The following is a 25,902-nucleotide window of genomic DNA, read 5'->3' on the forward strand; positions in this document are numbered from 1 at the left end:
TTTTTTTTTTTTTTTTTTTTGGAAAGCAAAACCCCAGTTATGATTTATTTAATATTTCTGTGGCATCAAATACTGTATACATGTGTTTTTAGCAGGATGTTTATCTTTGTAGAAGCAATTTGCAATTTGTATACATTGACCATTACTTACTTTTAGTTTGAAATATGTTGATATTGTACCACATATGGCAAATGCACTTTTATTAATTCTTAATTTAACGTAGCAGACTGAAAATGAAACAAATGACTGTTTTTATAAAATGGTTTCACAAAATTCCCCACACAGACCAGTCTACATTGGTCTGTCCTGCAGAAATGTGAGCTTTCAGAAATTAAACATCACTGAACTAGACCCCCCTCACCACTATGGTCTATTCAGATATCCCACCGAGGCGGCAAGAGGGCATCAAAGTCTGTGAATATATTCAGTGGACCTTCTCATGAGAGACAGTAGAAGCCATGAGTAGATCCTTTTAAAAATGTATTTGTATTAATACTTCAAAAATACAAATAAATTCTTTGTTCCACAGACAATTAAATTTCAACAGAAGCACAAAGTAAAGCAAATGTAGCATGAGGTCTGATTTGTCTTTTTGTCTCTGGGTGATGAGCATGAATTTTTCAAGACCAGCAGACCAGGCAGATGGGGCCGACACCAATTGGTCATGCAATTAAAAAACAGAACCAAGGTAGAAACTTCAAGAACATAAGGTGTAGTTAGTTGAATCTGGCTGAACCATCTGGACCTCCGTTTGATGCAATGATGCGTGGAAAAATGTCAAACAATGATGATGGTGACAATAAATCAGGGCTATTCAACTAGCGGCCCACGGGCCACATCCGGCCCGCGAGTGACCAAAGTTCGGCCTGCCAATTGGTTCATTCATCTCTTTAGCCCAAACCCCCGGTTTTCTACTTTAATTACTCCAAGTTATTTTACTTAAACATAGACATGTTTGGTGTCTACAGAAACGTCAGAATCTTGGCTACAAGCTGGTAAAAACCATTTTAATGAACATCGAAGACAGTTAAAACTACAAGAAGTTGAAGATAAAACTATGAAAGTGACATAAAATTGGTTTAAAAATTTGGCATGTCAGATATGTCAAAATATTTTGTGGTAAATAGGAGGCACAATATGTTTCTTTTTTTGTTTTATCACTACATTTATTAAATATGGTTCTGTATGTTTTCATGATTAAATACAGCAAAATAAACAAATTTAAAGGTAAGAGATCTTTGTAATACTTAGTTTATTTTCATAACTTTAATTGCTGGATGTTCGGCCCCTGAGCTGTTGGTCTGCATTAACTGTGGCCCCCGGAGCAATTTAGTTGAATAGCCCTGCAATAAATCAATACATATCTGTAGAGGTGTGCAGTTGCTTTCTTTTTTCCAGTTACAGCTGAGGCTTTAACATTTACAAAAATAAAAAAGGGGAAAATAACACATCATTGATACAACCATTAGGTTGCAGAGCATAATTTCACATTGATGTTCTTGTTTTATCTGATTTTCTACATTAAATGAATCCTTTTCTAGCACATTTGGCCCTACCTAAAAGCTGGAACTAATTCCCATGAAAGTGTGCCATGCATGTTTAACTCATCTTAAAAAAGAAATCTCATGAGCTATTAGCTGTTTGGCTTTGAATGTGACATTATTAAAAAAACAGTTACCTAAAGCTTTAAAGTCATACTGCCTGAAATGACCTTGAATGCTGTTAGATGGTACAACGATGTGCCGAGGCAAACTGCTAACTAGCAGCAGCTTTATTGTTATAATCTTGGCTGAGGTCTGTACTAAATTTGCATTTTGTGCTAGCATCTGCATGGGCTACCTTCCATCACATCATTTTAATTTAAAATGAAGACTCACAATTGCTTATGGATTTTAAGGCAGTGCTTATGATTGCTTTTTTCACTGATCTTAGTCGTGTATGATGGATCTCACTGTTAAAGACTATTTGATGACTCAAAATTGCAAGAAAATATACATTTCTATTGGAAGCTCAGCTTTTTGTGTGTGTGAAGTTTAAAAATTGTATTCAGCATTGTGCACAACATAATTTTTGTCCTCATTGTACCGACCTCAGCCCATTTTGGACCCACCTTGGCAGCTGCCCCCACACTTATGAAGTTACTGAAGTATGCTTTTTAAAGTGGAGTGGAGTGGAAATGTTTTACTTTTTAAATGATTTCATTAGCTATGAAGTCTTTAGGGATGCACTGATATAAAAATTTCAGCTGATATCAAGATTTAATAATATTGCTGTTATGGCTGATAACTGATATTTACTGATATTATACAAACACACAAATAATTTATAAATACATACACAGAAACACACTTGTCTTTTTTCAATACCGTAAAAAAATTACCAAAGCGCTGACATGGCTCTCTACTTCAATTATTTCTGGCTGTGCAGCAAAAATAATACCACTCGACCAACCATTTCCCCTCCCAAAACAGAAATTCCAATGACAACAAGTGAGAAATCAATGTTGTATGTTAATATCAGCCCTGTTTTACTCATCGGACTGATACCCATATGCTAAAAAATGACCAACATCGGCCGATATTGATGTTAATGCCAATATATCCTGCATCTCTTGTGAACATTCTAAGCTCTATCCTTTGTTTTTTGTCATTGGAAAGCTGTGTGCAGATGTCAAAGAACAGCTGAAGGTGCTGTAGAATTTAAGGAAACTTAAACTGAGAACGTCATACTACTTTGAGAGCAAATTTTCTCTGAAACTCTCTGCAAAGCTGTGAACCCCTGCGACACACATGAGAACTGAGAAAGCATGCATATGTTATGAGACATTTGGGAGACCGTCTTGCAAACTCTGTTGTCAGTAGTCCCAGTGAGACACTGGCTTTAGCTGAAGCCAAACCAAGAGCGTGAGCATGTGTGGCATACTGGAGAAACCAAATCAATGGCCCTGTCATTAAAAGCATTGAAGGACAACACAGGTTTTTCTTTCTGTCACTCTGCCAGCATGGCTTGACTTTGTGAGCCTTTGAAGTCCTCATGAAGCGTCATTATTATACCTGCAACTGTGGACAACAAGGCATCCTCTGGCCCAGTGGCTGTTGCTTGAATATGCAAATATCTCTGTTTGCTCCTGCAACAAAGGTGTCTATAATGAGCTTGAACCTCTCAATAATTGCCCTCATCCACTGCTGTTAGAGCCTGCTAATAATAATCTAGAACATAATGATGTGAACAGCCAGAGTCCTGATTTATTTGATCACCTGCTACAGCCCTGTTTTTGTTACTCCTGACAAATGGCATAAGGCACGCTGCACACTTACTAGAAAGATGGCACGTTATTGAACAAATTTTGTTTGCCCCTTAATTACAAAACCATGTTTTTTTTGTTTCCATGAGATTTTTGTTGTTGCATACTTAACTTTTTAAAAGTTTCTGCTGCAAAGTTAGGAGAGATGATTACTCTATTTAACTGAGCTGCACACTTTTGGAATTATTGCTCTTTAAACATAGTTTTTGTTTGCACCATGTTATTACAAATTTAATATAGTTCTTATTCTTGATATACTGGCTTGTGTAGTTTGTCAATGTGTTGTTATTGATGAATACATTTAAAAGAGAGGGGGAAAACAAGTTAAAGGATTTAAATGAACATGCCCAGAGCGAGGATTTAGGAATGTGGGATCAAAATAATAGTTCAGAAAAAACAAAAAGATGCTTTTAATGCATCTGAATGTGCTTTGTGCTCAGAGAGCTTGTACAACAGTGGGTGTTTATTTCATGAATCTAAATATTTATTCAGTTTTCTAACTGTAGAACTGTAGATTTAATTTATTCTTACAAAAGCCTCTTTAATTGCATTTTTTAATTCAAGAGCTGTAGCTAAATTCAGTGCCAAACCTCAAGTAGATTCTCACAGATTTGTGAAGAAAACTAGTATTGCTTGCTGTCAGAAGGTGATGAATTGTCTGTGAGGGAACAGCATCATTAGTGTTGTGGTCACACAGAGGAAATGGAGAATTGCTGCAGTAAACACTAGACTATCTTCACTACTTTCCTCATCTCCCCTCCTCAGTTCTGTGACCTGCATACCGATCCCCATTTTTAACCTAGTGGACATCATGTCTCGGTCTGAGCCTGGTAAGAGCAGTGACACTTTGATGATCTGGAGAGGTCTGAGTCAAGAGCTCTCAGCTGTCATAGCCTTTTCATCTTTTGCTGTTCTTTCCTTGTGAAGGTTCATCTCAAGCCTTTCTGTTTTCCGTCTCTGCGTCTGGTCTCTGCATTGCAGTGTACTTTCCTCCCCTCCGTCAAGCAAGACATGTTTATATTAGCACTAGATCTTTCTGTACTCCTCTTGATGGAAACTAACAGCAACTACTGTATATCTGCTTGGCAGTGTTTTGTGGCATACAAGATATCAAGAAGGCGTTTTATTTTCTGACAGTCCCGTTCAGTGGGAGACAACTGTGCAGACTAATCACACATTCAATAGTAAAAAAAAGAAAAAATCGAAGCCGTCTCCAACTGTCAGGTTATTCCTTGTAGATGTCACATAACATTTTTCAAATATCAGTTTTATTTCAAGCAGATTACATCTCAAAGCCAGTAGAGTTAATAAAAGCCCAAGGTTCCATCACTAATGGGCCAAATGAAGTAGAAATAATATAAATAATTATTTTTGTCCTTAATTATACAATTTTATACAGTGGAAAATTAAGCACAATCACTTTAGTAGTCACATAAAACATGTAGTTCTTATCAGAACTTTAAATTGAATAAATTGATCTTTAAATAACAAAACATGACATTTTGCTCAGTCCCATTATCTATTAAAAAAAGAACTCCGTCAGAATGCAAAGAGGAGGTGGAGTGTTAAATTTACTCAACAGAATTATGTTTGCACAAGATAAATGTATTGAGTTCAGGTTTGACAAACGTAATATGTTTAAACAAACATTTCTGTTTAGTTAAGCTAATATGTGCTTTAGCTTTTCTTTTCCTTTTTTCATCTACCGTACCACATTTAGCAGTATGCCTAAAGTAAATGCCTTCTAAATGACCTCATCAATCATTGTTTTTGGTAGGACTTTTGTCCTGTCTATTTAGCACTGATTTAGGTAACTGAGGGTATGAGTTGGTGGCCTAAACTTTTGACTGAGTCATACCCACATCTTGATTTTTCCTCTTCAATTAGCCTTTGTTGTAGATGTGTTGATTTCTTGAGGTATTTGTCTTTTTGCACGACAGTAGCCTTTACGGTTAATTCAATAATTTCAATAACCTGCCCTGCTTGTCAACTTTAGTTTGCCACAGGACTTAAACATTGTTGTTTGTGTTAGTATGTTTGGTGCTGTGAATCATGACCAAGACAAAGAGATCAGTTTACTGGTTTGTCTGCATTTGTCTACATTCCAACCCTGATCTAGAAGAAAATCCCTGATACAAGAAGCAGAAATGAGCATCAGGCTCAGCCCGAGGGATAAGGTGAGGAACTCCATCATCCAGAGGAAGCTTAGAATAGAGTCTCTGCTTCTCCTCTGCATCAAAAAGAGTCAGCTCACGTTGTTCAGGCGTGTGATACGAATGCTGGCTACCTCCCTGTGGAGGTTTTCTAGGCACATCCCTCTGGAAGGAGATCCCAGAATAGACATGGAACTCTCTAAGGATTGGATACTCTTTCCAGCCTGTGAACACCTCGTGATCTCCAAGAGTAGCTGGAGAGTGGGAAGTTGGATGTTGGGTTTCCTTTCTGGACCTTTTGACTCTGGGACTTGTGTATGAAGCAGAAAATTATTGATGAATGAATTCTCCCCAAATACAGTAGCTCCACTGATCTTGTCTATCTAAATTACCTTGTTCCATACATTTAGATTTTTTTATGTTTTGCACTTTTTCCAAACAAACAATAGTCTTATAGATAATATTTCCTTAATTGTAGTGATTTACCTTTACATTGTGTTAATAAAAGCGTCTAAAGCCTCCACAGATTGAGCTTTTGGAGTTTTTGTCATATGTCTAAGCATTTATTAGAATCATGTCAGGGTAAACCTGCTGCAAACAGGCTTCTGTATTTTTCACCTGATCGACTCCAAATTGTCAAAAGTTTTTTTTTTTTTGTTATTCTTGACTGATTTGCAGCAACAGGTACTTGCCGAAGACCATTATTTCTGCCTTTCCATTTGGTTAACACACATCTGAATGCTCAAGACAAGCAAACTGTCAAAATGTCTACATTTAGGTCGTATTCAGACCTGATAATTTGCTCCGCTTTAAACGAACCAGAGTTCGTTTCCAGCGTTGGTCCGGACCTTTTGTGCAGGTGTGAAATCACTCATGCAAACTCTGGTGCGGATCAAATAACCGGACCGAGACCTGCTTTTTGAGGTGGTCTCGGTCCGCTTCCAAACTAACTCTGGTGCGGTTCGCTTCAGTTTGCTTCTGGTGTGAATACAGACCGGACTCTAACCGAACCAACTGCATTAAACATGCACCTTTTTGGACTTCACAGGCCACCGTTGCTGAGCTAAATAAACTGAAAACATACCTGTTTCATCGTCTCCTGTTAGCAGCTCTGCTGTCAGCATGTTGTGGGTCAGAACACGCAGAGCACCTCGTCTCCTTTGGGTTGCGGGACACATTTACTGACGCCGCTCCAACATCAGAATATCATCACAGAACCACCATTAAATTAGCTGCTTCTGACATTTTAAATACTGTTGCAGTTGTACTATCAGCAAAAATGTGCGCATCAGAACCGCAGCATGCAGGACTTCCTTGTTTTCTTCTGGAACTGTGGCTCAGTCCCGCCCCCGTCCTTTTTTTGTCCAATGGGAGCAATGATCGTCACACTCGTGGCTTTGTTTACAAGTTATAGTTCATTTGCAAAAAAGCACAATATGAATGCAAACCGTACCAAACGAAAAAAAAAAGTCCATTTTTGGTCCGGACCAAACAATTGGACCAAAGGACTTTCCTGGTCTGAATACACCCTTATAGAGGTTGTCACAGTGCTGGTGGTGATCAAGTGCATTTGATCAGAACCACCTTTCTGCTTCTTGAGTTTACATTTTCAGTAGAAACTGTAAAAGTGCGTTAGTTTTTTACATTGTGCTCCTGAACCAAGACATTTTGTTAAATAAGGCAAATGGAAATTTGTTAATTTTGTTCTTATGAGAATGTAGTTTTGCAATGTCCAACTTGGCCTGTAAAACCTTTGCAAACAAAAAGCACAACAGATTTACTTCTCTTGCTCATATTTTATTTTATTATCCAGACTGATAAACTGTTTTGTGAGATTCATATTTACGGAGCCATGTGTCATAGTAGCTAACTTCATATTGCACAGGTTATTTCTCACTTTGCCAAGTATATTTACTGCAAGATTGCTTTTTAATTTTCTCCCTTTTCCCATGTGGAGTGGAGAGGCAAGCTCCTCTTCTGTTCGACAATTCCAAACACTGCAGGGATCAGAGGAAGGACCACATGATACAACCCGTCAGAATTGTAAAAAGGTCTGTATTGTCACAAGGCGAGCTGTGAGTAAGAGATTGGAAAAAGTAGCGAAGCTTTGGGTGTTTTTCTTCTCTTTCGACTCAGTGTGAATCCAAAATGAGTGTGGTGAGGTAAAAGGTGTGATTAATTAGTGGAATAAAGACAAAATGACTTCTGTCTTTTAATGTGTGTCCTTCAAAAGCAAACCCCCCCCCCCAAAAAACCCTGAATTATTTGGCTTTGATCCCCATTTTAGGTTGCTGGTTTGGAGGTTGGCTTGAAACAGACAAGTTGTGAGTAAAAGTGGTGAAGACACCGGATGAAAGCATTTCCACATTCATGGAAGTAGAGAGTGAGAACTAGGTGTTACAAAGTTAAACCTGTCAGTTTGGCATGTCAAACGTGTGGTGCTGATCTCTCCCGCTGTTCTGAGAGCTGAAATCCAGACATTCATCTTCTCCAAAGGACTGGAGCACAGGGAATCTCTGTGCAGCTGCCTCTTTATCGCAACAGTAATTTGTCACTTAGCCTTAAGATGTAGAAACTCTGAATGGACCTCCTAGTTTGTCTCTAAAGTCTGAATTGGTTTTATCCGTTTAACTCAAGGGTTTCAACAATGTCTAAAATGTGATCATTTTTCTGATGAGCACAAATTAAATTACATATACATTTAAATGCAAGCCATCCGTTTTCTATTTTTTGGTTTTATCTTTAAAACGTTCATATATTTATCCCTTTGGCTTTTGAGATGTAACTTGTAACCACAAAAATCTCTTAACTGCAAACCTTTGCTCTGATGACCCCATCTACCTCAAATACTGTCAGCAGTGTTATTTTTCCTCCTGTTTCTTTTATGCATTCCTTTGGCAGCTTACCTCAAAAACATCCTCAGAAACTTCTATAAGAAAAATGTATTATAGCAGTTGGCTTGAATTGGGGAAAACAATCAGTTGATTCTGATGTAGGAAGTGGTTTGTACAACAAAAATCATTACTATTTATTACATTTCTGTGAGTATGAGCATAGAAATCATGCTGCAGGACAAAACCCAACTATTTTTGCAGAAGTTCCATCAGAAAACCCGACATTGGTGCTTTTTGAGATTTGAAAGAAAATGAATGACAGGATGTCTGTCTTCAGTGTTTTTGAAGTTACTGCTGATGAGCTTTAAACATCCAGTTTTTTTGCCTATATGATTTCTTTATTTCATCACACGATTATTCAATGACTTTTGATATAAAATTCTTCATAAATGTGAGCGACAACATTTTAGAAAATGGTGGAGGCCTAATTGTTGCGATGATGTAAAGGGCTCATTTAAAAAACAATATAAATAAAACTTTTAGGACCGAATACTGAATTCTAGTCTGCCTCAATATGCTTGAATAAAGTACTTAAATTAATTTCATGGATTAAAAAATACTTTAGTAAAAGTCATAAAACTGCTCACAACAAACTGGAAAGTAAAAGTACTAAACAACTTTCTTTCATGATGACTTCTGGTTAGATTTAAATTTTGTAACTAGGTGTTAAATTTTAAAGTGAAGAAGTAAAAGTATGATTTTTATAATTCGAATGTAAAAAATTAAAAGAATTGTGTTTTTTAAAAAAAGTGGTAACATTACAAATCCTCAAAAAATGACTTAAGTACTGTAAATTTAATGTATGTAGTTAATACACAGCTCTGTCAAAAACAAAGCTGTTCAAAACACACACATAAAACACTTTGTAGAATCTGGATAAACTCCAATAAATACGATATAAATGTGGGTCATTTATTATTTACAGGGCAGAAAATAAAGGATGTGAATGCTCTTTTTGCCTAATGTCTACAGGTAGAACTATATTTTTAGGTCCTTAGACAAAATAGATGTTTAGTCTTTACTTTAGTCAGTGTTATTGCGGGTTGATGGGTTTTGACACTGAAAAAATTGGCAATTTACAAGAAACGCATGTTGTTTTTTTGTATAAATTAAATGTCAGATGCTCTTTATTATGTGGTAGAGAGAAGAGGAAGGGACTTTAATGCAGCTGTAAACTTCTCTGAGATTAAAATGAAATATACGAGGCCCATTTGATCTCTGCTGAGGTACGGTCATTGTGTTGTGCACGGGTGAGTGGAAGATCAGATGAGGAAATGCATGGCTCTTTGTCAGCTGCATCTAGGACTCAGACACGTTGTTTTCTCAGCCTTCTCTCGACAAACTCAGATTACTACATCGTTTCAGGACAGAATTGAATTTCATGACCAGAAGTACCTTTAGTAGTAATATTTTAGCATATCAACTGAAGAAAAAAAATACAATTTTGTTTTCTTTGTTATATCTGCTTTTCTGACTTTGTGCATTTTGTTAATGCATGAGATTAATACATGCAAATATTAAAATTATGAAACAAAACAAATTAGTCTTTCATATAAAAACCACATTAATGACTGAAGTAAAAACTACACACGGAATCGTGGTTTCTTGACTCTGTTCTCTTGACTGTTAGTCAGCACAGCATGCCTCACTTTTGTTGCCACAGCCCCTCTTTCAGCTGCACACCCCCACTTTTAAGTGCACCAAGGCTCAGCAGTTCCCCTCCCCTTCCCCCCACCCCCACCCTAGAAGCAGTGAACTCTATAAGACTGTTGTTGTGCTGTCAGCTGGGGTGTTAATAAAATCCACTCAGAGAACGAATTGGCTCATGTTCCACTCTACAAGCCTTCTATCTGAAATGATGCAGGCCGCCCGTCTTTTCTTAGCTTCTTAATCTCAGGCCGGACTCCAGGACAGTTGAGATACAAAAGCTGATTGTTCCTGCTGATGGATATCAGCAGTTGTATCAAACAACTCAAGCAGCACGGATTGGATATCAACTCAGGGAAAGGAAGGACTTTATGACTGATGCCTAAATGAACTGCTTGATTGATCTTTTGCGACAGCAAAAGTTTTCAGTTCCTGATTATAAAATAAATCGGTGTCAATCTATCTGCTTTAGTTTTTGCTTAAACTTTTAATAAACAACAATTAAAAAATAATAATTGGCATAGCTGCAGATTTACATTAATATTTTTATTTTGTACAAACACAGGACACTAAATTTACGTGTTTTCTCATTTATTTAAATTTTTTTTGTTTGAAAGTGAAAATTTAATGCGTCAGGAGTTTAAGACATGATTCCCAGTTCTGCCAGAAGGTCCCAGATTATGCACCAACAAAACATAAAGCTTGTCTTTGCTTTTTGTATATATACAGTACAGACCAAATGTTTGGACACACCTCATTCAAAGAGTTTTCTTTATTGTCATGACTTTGAAAATTGTAGATTCACACTGACGGCATCACAACTATGAATTAACACATGTGGAATTATATACTTTACAAAAAATTGTGAAACAACTAAAAATATGTTTTATATTCTAGGTTCTTCAAAGTAGTCACCTTTTGCTTTGATTACTGCTTCACACACTCATATATACATAAAGCAAAAAAATCAGGATACTGTTTGTTTTTGGTTAACTGTTGTTTTGAGCATCCATTCGAAAAATCTGATTAAAACTGAGTTGTTGCTAAGCCTCTAAACAAGTGATTTACAGTAGAATAAAAACAACTACAAGTCTTTTTCTGAGTAAAATAATTTACAGATTAACTGTGGTGCCAACAAGACTAGTATATAAACAACAAATCATTTGATGTCATGGTTATGCGTCATGACAAGAACATTCTTGGTTCATTCTTTTTGTTGAGGCTTTCTGCAGAAGGTTTGCATTTTCTGTTTGTGTGGGTTTTTTGCTGGCTGCTTGGACTTTAATCTACAATTCAAAGACTCACTGGATTAATTGGTGTTTTTAATTGGCATCTGATGATATGGATGAGCTTGGTTACCCATTTCTGTGTTTGCCCTGTGGTAGAGAGGTGATCTGTCCATTCTGTGCTCCTTGGATTTTATCTGAGCTAGTTTACTTTACCTTGTGATTCTCTATATGAAGGCAGCAGGTATAGCAACTGAATGAAGGATTGAATAATAAAATGAAGAAATACAACATAGCTTTGTTAACAGCATGCTTGCTGATGAACTCCCTGTTTGACATGACTGATTATAAAACACTTTTTCGCTTCCAGCTTCCTGAGGGCTTGTTAAACTCATCTGTATTCTGAAAGCATCACGTTTCTGTGCAACATAAACACTGTCATCTTTAAATGTTTAACAGCATTATCATAAACAATACACTGCTGCTCCTGATGTCTCACTCACAGTCCGGTCACATGCACAAAGTTATTAATTCAAGTCACATTTTGCCCACATCTCCCAGTGCTTGCTGGTAGGTTTATGCTAATCTGTATGGAAATGCAGTCAAATAGTGAATACTTCCTGCCGTCTTTCTTTGAATCAATTTAAACCAGAATTTCCACCACATATTGTACGCACATAGGCTGTAATTATTGCATGATATTAAAGTTTATATTGGTATGTGCCGTTTCCAAGATCACATCATTCTGTTCTTTAGGCTGCAAGAAAAGAAGTGTTGATGAATTTGTCCACTGTCAGGCATATGGATGTCAGTGTGGCATGTGATGTACCCAAAAATTCATACATACCAGCTGGCTTCTGTCTGGAAGCTGCAGAGTTTTAGTTTCCAAGAAGAGAAGCTCCAGGTGTCGGACAGAAGGCCATGGATATAATAGGAGGTTGGGTATTTCATGTCCACTCACATGTCCACCTTTTTGATACAGTACTGCCCTCCTGATTGTGATGAAAACCCCTATCCTTGTTGTTTTTTTTTTTTTTTTGCAAGATGAAATATGAGCAGTTGTAACTTTATGGTACACATGAGTGTGATCGATGTGACTTAGCGATGCACTGGTTTTGTTTTTTATTGCTGGCATGACAAAGGATATGAGCATGTGGTGAAGTTTTGAGCTTTCAATCTAATATACAGTAATCAAAAATTAATTTAGGTTGTTTAAGCATTGAGTCCCCAGTGTTTGTTTATTTATTTATTTATTTATTTAATGCAGAAGTGAGATTTTTTAAAAATGCTTCAATATTTTCTGTGACATTTAAAACCAATAGTGGGCTTTATTATGATTTTTTTATTGGTCTTAAAGCACACAATGATCCGTCTTTGCCCAATTCCTGCTAAAAACTCTTTTTCTGATCTGATTGTGAAGAAGATGCCACAGTCATTGTATATTCCAAGGAGTTTATTACCCTCTGTTCCTTTTCTGTGAAGCTCTGCTGCTGCAAAGCACTTGGCTACAGAATGGTTATTTTATTATTTCAGAATGGTCATTTCATTATCACTTCCTCTTTACATTTGTGTGCTTCAATTCCTACATATTCATTTGATTTTCATTAGTATTCTGTTGTGAGAATTATTTTGTCCTTCAGCTAATAGTTCTTTTGCAAGAACCAGTTACTTAGGTACGTTTGGATGGATAAAACTCATTTGCCCTTGATTTAAAAGAAAAAAAACAAACATTAGCATTTACGGTTTCCATTGTCTTGACATTACATATATCTTTTTTAAGTTAAAGCTGTCTATAATGATCAGTACATTACAATACTGCAACTTAAAAAATGTAATTAGTGTAATATCATCAATGAACTTATTCCATCTTGAAAACCAGTGTTTAGAAGAAAAAAACATCAGGGAAGATTTTCTTCTAAACATCTGTTTCCAAGAGATTCATTTTTTATGTTCCCACCAGCAGTCTCTGTAAATAAGACATCACTTGTATTTATTTTTACCCAATTTAGAGCCCACCATAGGCTCCTTTTGGAAACTATCTCAAGTCCCATCTTTGCTGATGGTCACCATGACGACTGCAAGCCTTCAACTGAGGCTTAATCAGAGGCGGTGGAAATTGGAGGGATTTTTGATGGCTTTAAGTCCGTGGCCTCCATGGCACTGATGCACAAATGGGTTGCTGCTTGGGTTGGAGAGGAAGGAACAGCCTTAATTGATTCTTATAAACCTGCAGCAGTGGCTACTAGTTTAAACAGTACACTTCTGAAACAGTTCTTATAAAAGTCATCTTATAGTCTTTTTTATTGCATATGGTAAAAATCTGCTTCCAGTATTTAGTTTATGAATTCTTTTTTTGATGATCAAGAAAAAATGATTTTATCAGTGAATAAACAGTCTGTCTTATTCTGGTCATTTAAATGTATTAGAGGGAATTTATCACAGAAAATAATAACTGTGCATTGAGTGTTTGTTTGCCTCTTAAGCTTAGCTCTCCACAACTTAAGCTTGCGATCAGTGTTTTAATGTCTTTATTTACCTCTTGTAACATAATAGCTGAAAATGATTCTGGTATGTGAACCTTCTGTTACACCACTACTCAGGATTGTGATGTGAATAAAGTCATCAGGAACAATAGCAGTAAAAAAGGGGTTTAGTTCAAAATTCATGTTTCTTACAGTTCCTGTACGTGTTGATGTGTAAATGTCAGAATGGTTGTAACAGGAGAACCTTTCCTGTGTTGCTGACAATAAAGCTGTGAAAAGCCTCAGACACCCAACCAGAAAAAGGAACTATTACAGCCCTATGCGGTGGTGTGGAAAAACAGTGAGAACAAACAGTGTTGCCACTTTTAATTCCTAAAAAGGGAATGCAACAGATGTTCCCTGGATTCAGCAGAGGGGTTTTAATTATGTTTTCTGTGATTTTTGTGTGTAATTAATTAAAGGGACATAAAACAAGTGTGTGTATAGTTGGTCCACTTGTTTGACATGCCAGTGGTGAATTATTTGTTGCAGCGCTTTTACCAAAGCACTTCATATGAACTTGGGTTCATTGGTCTGATCTAGGATCAGCTGAACCCAGTTTGTTAGTTCGTTGAACCTACCTTATGTCATTTGATTGATGCATTTAATAGCTGCAAGCTTTCATTGTTGTAGACTTGGATAAAAGTGTGCTAGTTGTATTTTTTTACATTTGGTACACTAAAGGTTGGCTTACAACCAAACGCTTTGCTGTCTGAGTTTGAACAGAGTGGCAGGACTATGATGTGGAATTATTCAGGTAAGGTTCAATTGTGTCCTGAAATTCCATTTTCCAAAACTGATATTGTATAATGTTTGTTCTTTTTTACAACAAAATACAACACTCCTAAGAGGTTGTAAACTGCATGAAGTGTTGTTGTAATGATGTGCTGAAGTGTGAATATCAATGTGATATTGAATTGAACTGTGCCTGAAATATATATAACCTCCATTTAATTCTATGAGTTTTCTCCACTTTTTGACAGCTGATTTCTTTCAGATAATTTCACCTTCTGACTTTTTAAGATATCAAACTGTAGCCTTTATAAAGTCTGCAGCATAGTTTTTATGATGCTCTTTTGTTCAAATATTGATAATTCTTTTATTTTTTCTGTTTTACTCATATTATCATGCACTTAAACTTGCAAGGATATGCAAACAAATACTGTAACATAGACAATATTTTTTTTTACAAATTGAATTACATATAATAATAATGACAGAATTGTATACCACACACTGAAGTGTTTGAGGCTAAAAGTGTAAAAAAGAAAACACCTGTTTTTGTTTTTTATTTCTGTCTTTATATTTGCTGCACCAGCCTGAAAACCTGGTGATGGGGTTGAGGCAAAGCATGATTTTTCCTGCACTGGACTAGTCTCAGAGTACTTTGCACTGCTTTTACTTTCACCTCGCTATTACCTGTCAGTCACAGTAATGTGCTGTGGGGTTCCAGGCCCATTTTCTGCCGCCTTGCTTTGATGCCCACCAGCAAGTTGTTTTCACTATGCTTTCATGTACACCGTGCACTTCTTTAGAGAGCTAATTTCATGCTTTTTGGTCTTGAAGAAGTGCAGTATTGATTGTTGTTTCCTGCTTTCTTTATAAAAGATAATCATTTGTAATTTAAATGTAAGAGAAGAAACTATAATGATGCAATTCTCCCTTTTTTCATTAAATACCAGACAGTTTTATTGTCATGGATGCTTAAATTCTCATCAAGACCATTTTAAATAAGAGATCTCCAGTTGCGTCTTGCACCTCTATTAAAGCAGTGAACTGGAACATTTTATTTAAGAATGCTATTAAGTTTCATTCCTGAAATCCAGATCAAACAGAAAAAAAATTCAGGTGTATGACTAATACAATCCAAAGTGCCCTCATCCAGAGGCATTACAGTAACATACCACAGAATATAAATTATCCAGTAGACAGCTTGGAAACAAATGAGAGTTTTTATTTTTTACATTTCCTACCTGTCTCCCTTCATTTTGCAGTTGGTGGGTGGTGAATTTGACCTGGAGACAAACTTTATCATTCAAGATGCAGAAAGCATTGGCTGCATGTTGGAGCTACTGGAGCACTGTGATGTCACCTGCCAGGCTGAAATCTGGAGCATGTTCACTGCCATTCTTCGAAAAAGCGCTAGAAATCTGCAAACGAGCACTGAGGTGGGACTCATTCAACAGGTGCTGCTCAGAATAAGCTCGGTGGATGACATGATTGCAGGTATGACACTGTGTGTTGAAAAAAAAACATATACGCATTTTAACTGTGTTACTTTGGATAGAAATCTTAAGACATTGGTCAGAATTTAAAGCTACAGTAGGTAACGTTTATATTTTAAATATTTGTTAAAACTGTCACTATGCCCTGACAGTAGAATACGAGGCAGATATGTGGAAAAATAAAGCTCTTTTGGCCCCTCCCAGTGGTACTGCTGCCATTCGTAGAAATACACCACGCCCAGTCAGAATCAGCCAATCAGAACCAGGGGGATTGTCTTACCGATGCCAATCACACTCGTGTACGCTACTCTCACTCTAACCCAGCACAGTGTGTGCTGTCACTCAAGGTCAAGATTGCCTGTGTGCTGCAGCTGTCTTATATGTAGAGAAACAAGCTAACGTTACAAGAAAACTGTCAATTTCTCAGTTCTGCATGTGCCACGGCTGTCTATTTGCTGTCATCGGTGGCCCTGCCGCTTAGCTTGCTCCACTATGGGGGGTTACATGTGGGCATTACATATGAAGGGGAAGGAAGGGAGGAAGGGGGAGGGACCTGTAAGGTGTGTTTTTTTTTTTCAAAATTTTCTGGCTAAGTCCACAATTTTCTCAGAACTCCCTACTGCAGCTTTAAGGATATGCTACAGTTATGTTGGTTTGGAGTTACTTTTTGTCATTCAGTCTTCTTTTATTCTGTTATGCTTCAGACTAAAAGGATTGTGTTCATAAAATGAAGTCTCAAACTTTGGAGCTTAGCCTCTTTCCGGTGCTTCAGCGTAGCTGTGGCAGCTGAAATCTGCTCAATCATGAACAGAAATGGACCATTTCTTTTATATTAAACATTCTGAGTTTGCTCTTTGTTAAATATTTGTGTATCTACTGATAGTTGTACATTTCCTCTCCTTAAGTCAGAAACATTTAAACTGAAAATTTCAAAAATGGTATTTTATGTTACTTTAATCATGTTTGATATTTGAATCAAAAATAGATTTCTCTGCAGTCGTTGTGCCTCTTAAATGAAAGCTGTTTACTATAGAGAGATCACGTTGATTTAGTCAGCCTCCAGCAGAAATGCTTGATATAATGAAATTTCACAGACAATGGGCTTCGAACTAAAGTGAAATCATATCTCAGAGGTTGAGCAGCATGAGCTGTTTTCCCCACAAGGATCTCCTGTGCAATGTGGATGAGTTGTGATATCTGTAAAATTCAGCTATATTTTATCATAGTCTTTTTTTTTTGTTCTTTGTGTGTTGTGCCTGTGTGTGATGTCTTGATCTGTAAGACTTGCTAGTAGAGATGTTGGGTGTACTAGCCTGCTACAGCATCACAGTGAAGGAACTGAAGCTGCTCTTCAGCATGCTACGAGGAGAAGGAAGCTTCTGGGTAAGCCATTTAAATGATTCTAGAATTGTGGGCTGTAGACATGAGTCTGATTGTTTGACGCTGACATTCCAGTTGTTTCCAAAAATCCATCAACATAGATCTGTTTGGGGCTTGCTCGCTAATTGACTTACTGCAGATTAAGTGCACAAAGTATCTGAATATTTTCAGTCTCATCAGTCACGAGCGTGACTCTCTTCTTTTTTTCCTCCTTCTCTTTTCAAACTGTTTCTCCCGTGCAGCCAAAACATGCAGTAAAAATGTTGTCCGTGCTGAATCAGATGCCTCAGAAACACGGTCCAGATGTCTTCTTCAACTTTCCTGGTCGCAGCGCAGCAGTAAGCACTCATACATTTATTTGGTAAATGTATAAATCTGTTTCAAAAATTCAACTCGGCTTATTTTTTTTTTTGTTTTGTTTTTCTTGGTAAATGTGTGGCAGCTTAGTTGTTTCTTTAGTTGTAGCATCTTTAAGGAGTGTCCAGTTCTGTGAGTGAAAGGCCCAAAATGACTTGATCCACAAACATGACCAGAGCAGTTTACCTGCAGCAGCATAAATCAGCTCAGTGTCACAAACAAGTGGAGCTGTCAGTAATCATGAACCCGTGATTTACAATTTCACCTTGTTGCCTTTGGCTACAACATCCAATTATCTGAAACTGATCAACTGTTCAGGTTTTTCAGACTGGCATTTTGGCTGTGTCTATAAGTGAACAAATGCTTGCATCTGGTTGCAAATTTTGCTTACAAATTTTAATTTAGGGAAACAATGACTATTATAAATAAGGGCAATTAATTATTTATATTGTTTTTCTTTTATAACTTTGGAATGAGTACCTTTTAAGGCCATCCGTCACCACAGTTTGTCTATTTCAGAATACCAGTAAACAACTTTTACACACGTTTCTTCAACGTTCAACATTTATTTTCCCTCTCTCTCTGAGACGGTGTGGGTGAAAATTATACTTATCAGTACAGCTCTAAAACAATAATGAAGACTTGCAGTTTATGTGTATGACTAATTTATGGATCATTGATTTTTATATTGTTACCAAAGCAAACCTTAGAACTAAAATTCTATTAAATTTTGCAAAATGGATTCCTTAAGATCTGAACATCTTTTGCTTTGTTTGCTTATAAAAATTGCTCAGAACAGGACAAAGTCAGTGTCATTTTATGGTTTCTTATTATTTATTTTCTTTGGTGTAATCTTGGAGATTAATAGCTAATGTACTCAAATACTCAAACAGAAATAAAAAATGTTTAATCTTAAGACTGGATACTTTCCACAATAAAATATTTAGAAGGTGAAGAAAAATGATTAATAAATCAGTAATACTTGAAGATTCATATATTAACATCAGATCAGTTATTTTAAGCATAAAACAAATTGCTACAATGGAGATGTTTTTTTTTACAAGTATTGCTTATGAATTGGTGTTTTCAGTCATGCCCGCATGAAGACTTTTAGATTTAAATCCTTTTCTACATTTTAATATCGTATAAGTCTAAACACCTGCAATGTGTACCTTCACTTATGTGGTCTAGTTGTAAAATTTACCCTCTAAATACTTAGTGTGTGACTTTTCACACTGCTCTCTGTCCCGTATGTTTGGATGATTCATTATATTTTGTTTTATCCTGTTTGTCCTAGGCAATTGCTTTACCTCCTATTGCTAAGTGGCCTTATCAAAATGGGTTTACATTCAACACCTGGTTCAGAATGGATCCGTTAAATAATATCAGTGTCGACAAGGACAAACCATATCTCTACTGGTGAGTGCTCACCGATGTAGGTTTGTGCTCCGTATTTTATGTTGTTGTTTTACCCGTTGTGTCTCTTCCTGCGCAGGCCTGTAAAGCTAATAGCAGCTTTATTGACAAAGCACTACGCCGTCTGACACTCTGTGACTAACAGTGATTTTCTCATCTTAGCAGTTTATGACTGCATCTTGTTTTTCAAGGTTAAACTAGTTTTGCAGACGTTTCTCAAACAGACAACTTTTATGTAATGTGTTTTGTGAAAGAGCTCAATTTTCCCAGATAATGTTGTGAATTATAATGGAGAGAGGGGAAAAGGTGAGATTATTGAGATTAAAACTCATAGAAGCATGAATTACTGCCGCTGGAACACTGATTGCTGCGTGTGGAGACACTATGAAGGTATTAATTTAAATTTGAATAAGTGCCACAGAAGGTTCGCATACCAGCTCCTGCTGGAGCTTGTGGGTAATTATTGCAAAAATCAATAAGCTGAAAGTGCAGTGATGCCTGGCTGTTGCTTTTTCTGTTAAGAGAGGAACTCTGAGACGATGTCATAGAGCACAATTTATCATACAAAAGAGCTTAGGAAGACAATGAACAAGATTGAATAATAAAGATGGAAAGGTGTGATTGACTAGCAGGACAGAAACCTGGTCTGTTCTCATCTGCTGGATGTCATCAGTTTATATGAATCTGCACGTTGGACTGGACCAATCTGCTCATGTAAGAAACTTGTTGTTTCTCTGATGGGTAAGATCAAAAAGAAGAAAAGAAATATTGGCCAAGCAGAGATTTGGTATTCAAGTGGCAGCTTTTCCATACTGACTGTCACAAGAAAGGGTGAGATGTGCCAAGCTAATCCTGTTTATGCATTGCTCTGAGTGTCTTGCAGCTCAGTGGCAGGGCATGTAAACAACAAAAAAGAATTGTATCTTGAGAGGCGGACCAAGCTTCTCGTGCAGTGTCAAAACTATCCAGTCTATGTTTTGTTTAAAAAAAAAAAAAAGAATCATACCTGCCTTTTCAAAGGCGTTTGTTTTAGATGGTTCCAGTAGGTGGTTATGGAGGGGGGCAGGCAGCTCCAAACCACAAGACAGTGGGAGTGATTTTTTTTTCTTTTTCCTTTTTCCACAGCAGTGTAGAGAATTTATAGTTTGAACCAAAAAAAAAAAAGCGGACTGTTTGTTTCTGCACACTGTGAGCTGTAGAGGGTCTGTTTGTATTAAATACAGTTAAAGTTTCTGTAATCATATTTGTTTTGTGAAGTGAACAGGATCAGAGTGATGATTGACAGAAAACATTGTGGTGTGGTCGTTACTGACCACCACAATGTTGCTGAATTGTTGTCATGCCTACAAAATTTGTAGTTACTGTATTGTCACAGTTCATACATCTCAGCTGGTTGTTTAGCAATAATTCTCCTGATAATCTTGCAGCTCACTTAAGTCTCTTGCAGTGTTTTGTTTCTGCAAATTCTAGGTTTGATAAAATAATTTTGACCCCATACTTGTTGCACAATAGTTGTATAATGTCAAGGCTGCATTGCCAAAATAAAAATTAAAGACATTTTGCATAATTCCAGTGAAAATTTCATTTTAAAATTTAGCCTTTTACCTTGAAGATAACTAAATGTAGTTTAACCATTTTTTTTTTGTTTACAGCTTTCGCACCAGCAAGGGGATCGGCTACTCTGCACATTTTGTTGGGAACTGTTTGATTGTGACGTCGCTCAAGTCTAAAGGAAAAGGTTTTCAACATTGTGTCAAGTATGATTTTCAGCCCAGGAAGGTAAGTTCTACTCTGGTCAGTTTTGCAAATATTTACTAAATTAAATGAAATCAAATGAAATCATGTAATTCAGACGCATATAATAAAAAAATGCCAATGTAAGTTGTTTATCAAAGATTAGGATTATGTATACATCTTTGTAGCCATTTAAATGGCATTGACAGTTGTTTTCATAGCGGCTTCCTGCAATGTGAAAAATAAATGTATCTGAGCTGCATTATAGGGTTACTGCTTTAAACCTTACAACCTGAATGAGCTAAGTATTGTGGTTTAAAATTTAATTTAAAATCCACAAAAGCAATGTGTTAAAACCATCCAGTGGCTTTTGTTACATTGATCACGGCTTTCTCTTGAAGCAGTAGGTTTTTTTGGCAGTATTTTGTGTTTCTTGTGTATCTACATGCATACCTGTGAGAATTCTTCCACATGGAAATGTGGATGGGGAGGGGGGTAATGAAACCTGAATCAGCTTGGTGCATCCCTGCAGCATAGCTTTCCCCCGCAGAGCTGAAAAACTAACTCGGCACGTGTGAGACAATTAGAGGCTTCACATAACACTTGAACAATTATTTGCCTCATCCCAAGAGTCACAGTGCAGGTATTGTCTTGTAGAATCTTTTCAGAGGTAAAGTGCATTAATTACCTCTTGAATTGATTTTCGGATTCAGACATCAGTGGATTAGTGCAGCTTTGAAATATCTTCAGGTAGCTTTCAGTCTTCTGTGCAGCAATGAATTGTCTTTAAAGTGTCCTTACTGCTGGGTGCAGACGGCTGAAAGGAGACAGCCCACTGTGACCTTATGGAGGCAAGCCAATAAATAATGACCACTCAGTCACATGACAGTCACATGGTTTGGGGTCTCTTCAGTATTAAATGATTTTTTTTTACCAGTAAGAGAAGGTAGGCTTTAAAATTAAGCACTGAGTAGAACAAAGAAGAAATACATTGGCCAATTATGTATAAGAAATAAACACCCTTTTTCATTTGACACCCAATAAATTTGAACGTTACTGTTTGTTTTAATAGGTACTTTAAATTATGAATAAAAACATTTAAACTACTAAACACGTACATATTGTATTATTACAGCTTTGCACTGACATCACGCAATGAGATAAAACCAGTGATGTCATGGTTCTGTTTGTCCTGAGGACAGCAGCTGCTCATCTACAGCCAAACATTCAATATTTCACTGAGCTGATGGCTGGTGAACAACAACATTGTTCTAAATAGAGCAAAAACAAAAATACACTACTTATTAATTATTACACCAAATAATCAAAGGCCGGTATGTTTTTAAATGTCTTTAGTTAACAATCAACCTCCAAAAATATCAAACATTAAAACAATAAAAATACAATAAACATGAAGTATAGATTTAGAAAAAGCAGGGAATAAGAATAAATTTAAAAGACCAACACTTATGTACGGTTTACCTAACATGTTAGAGTGTTTGCTCCACATGTTCTCTCTAGTTTCTGGTGTATTTTGGTGACAGTATTACAGTACCACATACAGGTCTGCCATAATTACTGCACTGTTTGCGTTATTTGCTGTGCCTCTGTGATCACCTAAACAAGAACATTTCTTTAGAAATGGTGCAGCATTTACAAGAAAAAAATAGCATTTTGGAAAGACGGTGTTCTCATGTGGACAGGATCTGAATGATCCAATGTTTAGTGTTTTTTTTTTTAAACTAAGCTCCAAATTATTACATTAAGCAGTAAGGATTGTGGTTTATTCTCATTTTAGTGTTTAAGGAAAATCCTGATGCTTTTTTTAATTTAAAGTAAACCTCTGTTTTTAAATGTTACAATCACCAAAAGCACAAAATAAATGCTTGATTTTTAATGTTGACCTTTAGGAAGTAATTAGTATATATTTTTATTATTTTTTTTACTTTTTAATGTAGTGAAATGCTGATAGAAAATAGTAAATGGATAGAAGCTTTGATTATTTTTTTATAGTACAGCAAACATGAGTAAAGAGAGTTATTTGCATGTTGACATAAGATTCAATGTAAAGGTTACACTGATCACAGTAAGCTTCAAATTAAATTTAGGCTGTTAATTTTGATTTCCTTGAAACGTCTCAAACCATCTCACATGACACATTTGATTGTTTTATCTGCTCTTTAATTCTTGTTTCACATCTACTGACCTTTTAGTTCTGCCAATATTTTCATTTCCATTTGCCTAGATTTGACTCTGTAATTCCCAGTTCTGTTAGCAAACTTTCAGTTTTATCCAGTCACGTACTTTACATTGTTTCCAAGCTTACTATTTTATTTTTGAAAGTCACTCCTCTGGCTGTAGTTATCGTTTCAGTCCAGAATAAGCCAGATGGGGATTTGTGTGAAGTAAAAAACGAGTTTCTGTGCCTCTAGTTAGCCTTTTCTCTGATATATTATTCAGCATTTCCCAAATTCCATGCTTTAGAAGATTAGTTAACACACCTTTACTGTTGCTTTTTATTATTGAGTCTGAATGTATTGATCAAAACAAAACATTTAAAAGCTGATGTGAATGTCTTATGTTCGGTGAATTTGAAAAATAGCTAATAACTGAATCTGTAACTGACAAATCTTCTGAATGTCACTTCTCGTCCTCAGTGGTACATGATCAGTATTGTTCACATCTACAGCCGCTGGAGGAACAGTGAAATCAGATGCTATGTAAACGGACAGCTCGTCTCTTACGGAGACATGGCGTGGCACGTCAATACAAATGATGTAAGTGATCCTTCTGACTGTTGTCACATTGCTCTGCTTTTGATGTTTTTAGACCAGAATATACTCAAGCTGCAGCATTATTTCCCCTCCCATTTTTGGTAACTATGCATCTTAAAATCATGCATATATACTAATGTTAATTAAAACAACACTAGTTTTAATTAAACTGGATTTTAGTTTGAAAATATGATGGGAGGTGTTGTGTTAATCACACACAGTTACACTGCATTAGATGTGGAAGATGGATTTTTAAACACTTGAGTCACAGGATGCAGGGTGAAAATTGCTAAACTGCAGCGACTTCACTGATGTGTGCTGATGTGTGCACAGATTGAGGTTCCAACACTTTGCTTTTTTTACTCGCACTGGCAAGAGATGAGCTCCATCTTCAAAGACTGCATGATCTTGTAGCTATACACTCAGTTGTTTGGCTCATGAAATATTCTTCAGCATTTCCTGTGAAAGCCTCTGTAGTAGAGTTTTTGCAAAATTGTTTTCTTTTTGAACACCTAAGAAAATTGATTGTGAGGCCACGTTATTTTGTACATCTTTTTCACCATATTGGTGGCAGAGAGTAAAACTGTTATTTTAACCAGGTCAGGGGATGTAAAAGCAGATGGAATGAAGCCGCACAAAATAATCAAATCACATCGTGGCCTGGCCTAACGATCACCTAGATAAGGATTTTTATTTATTTCTTTTAAAGATAGCTGTACTAGCGTATACATTGCCACAAACAATAAGATCACACAACCAATGGAGTGAACGGAAAATGCTCTGAGCTGACATAAATAACTCTAGAATACTGAGTGTTTCTGGTAACATACTGTTAACAGACTGTAAAAACTGTATTTGTATGTAGAGTTGAGACGTAGCCAGTTGGGTAGTGATTGCTAAAAAGAAAAAAAAAAACTAAACAAATTTTATGAGGATTTAAATTTAGATTTTTTTCCATTCCTTCACTGTAGTACGTTTCCTGGTGTTAAATGATATTACCTGCTGTCATTTTAAGTTATACTTTATTTTGTCCCGTAAAGTGTGCATTTGCTTAAATTTATCTGCTTTTATAATATTCATATTATGAGTGGAATACAAAAAAGATTATTCTAGGGCAAATTCTGCCCATTTACCCATTTTTATTTGCAAACCAGAATAATTTTGGTATAAAATGTTATAGGCTTTTTTCCCTTCATCTCTCCTCTAGAGTTATGATAAGTGCTTCCTTGGGTCTTCAGAGACAGCAGATGCTAACAGAGTATTCTGCGGGCAGCTTGGAGCTGTCTACGTATTCAGTGAAGCCCTCAATCCTGCACAGATATTTGCAATTCATCAGCTGGGACCAGGCTATAAGGTATGTGCTTGTGGGTGACTTAAATTAGATTACACATAAAGAGTCTGCATCACCTATCCATTTGTGAAATCACAGAGAAGTGCCACTCTGCTGTTTTTTTTTCTTCTTTTTTTACCTTGTGTCTCCATCCTGCTTTTCCTCCTGGATAAACAGCTGCATAAATTACCTAATCCTTGGGAATAATGGCACAATACACAGAGGGAAGCAGCAAGGACTCTGAGGGAATCAAGTCCTGAGCCAATTTCTATCAGCTACAGCAAGTGTAGCACTCCTGGGCTTTTTGACAAAGATCCAATTGAGAAGAGAGATGTAAAACCATTCTAACCTGCCTGAAAGAGGAAGTAATTGTTGATGTTTATCATAGGATGACAAAATTGTAGTTTGGTCACCGTTTGGCATTTTTGAATTAGTTTTTTTTTCCTCTGAAACATCATCAGTTTTTCACATTACTTAAAATAAACTGCAGTACGTCTGTTTATTCTGTATTTCACAGTATTGTTTAACTACTGATGCTTTAAAAGTGCTGCTGTGTCTTCATGGTGGCATGCCCTGCAGGAGCATTGACACACACCAGGAAATTATCTCTGAAAACAAGATGAGTTCCAGGCAATTTGTAATATCTATAGCAATTGCGTGACACCTAAAATTGATGTTTTAGTTTTTTCTGGGTTTTTTTTGTTTATTTATTTTTCTTTACAACAAAATTGGTCTTTTTGTGGCAGGATAAAGGGCCATCACAGATTATCTGAATTACACCCTCATGGTGCTGGGGCTGCCTTGTGATTTCAAGGAGATTTATTTATTTTTTTTGACTGAATTACAATCTGCTTATTTAAAAAGTAACATTAGTTCTATATTACATGGTGATATTTGATTCCCTTAATTATCACACACACACACACACACCCACACACAC

General features: G+C 36.5%; 1 protein-coding gene across 1 annotated transcript in view; it reads left to right on the top strand.

The window, feature by feature from the left end:
- nbeab (neurobeachin b) overlaps positions 1–25,902 on the top strand; it is a gene marked incomplete in the record, with an annotated part of 177,610 nt that overhangs the window by 20,592 nt on the left and 131,116 nt on the right. The window contains 7 exon segments of the mRNA XM_014014153.1: positions 15,741–15,972; positions 17,254–17,354; positions 17,594–17,689; positions 19,006–19,127; positions 20,777–20,903; positions 23,516–23,635; positions 24,840–24,986. Coding sequence (XP_013869607.1) covers positions 15,741–15,972; positions 17,254–17,354; positions 17,594–17,689; positions 19,006–19,127; positions 20,777–20,903; positions 23,516–23,635; positions 24,840–24,986 — 945 coding nt within the window.

This window comes from Austrofundulus limnaeus, unplaced genomic scaffold (assembly GCF_001266775.1).
Source record: "Austrofundulus limnaeus strain Quisiro unplaced genomic scaffold, Austrofundulus_limnaeus-1.0 Scaffold110, whole genome shotgun sequence".
Lineage (NCBI taxonomy): Eukaryota > Metazoa > Chordata > Actinopteri > Cyprinodontiformes > Rivulidae > Austrofundulus > Austrofundulus limnaeus.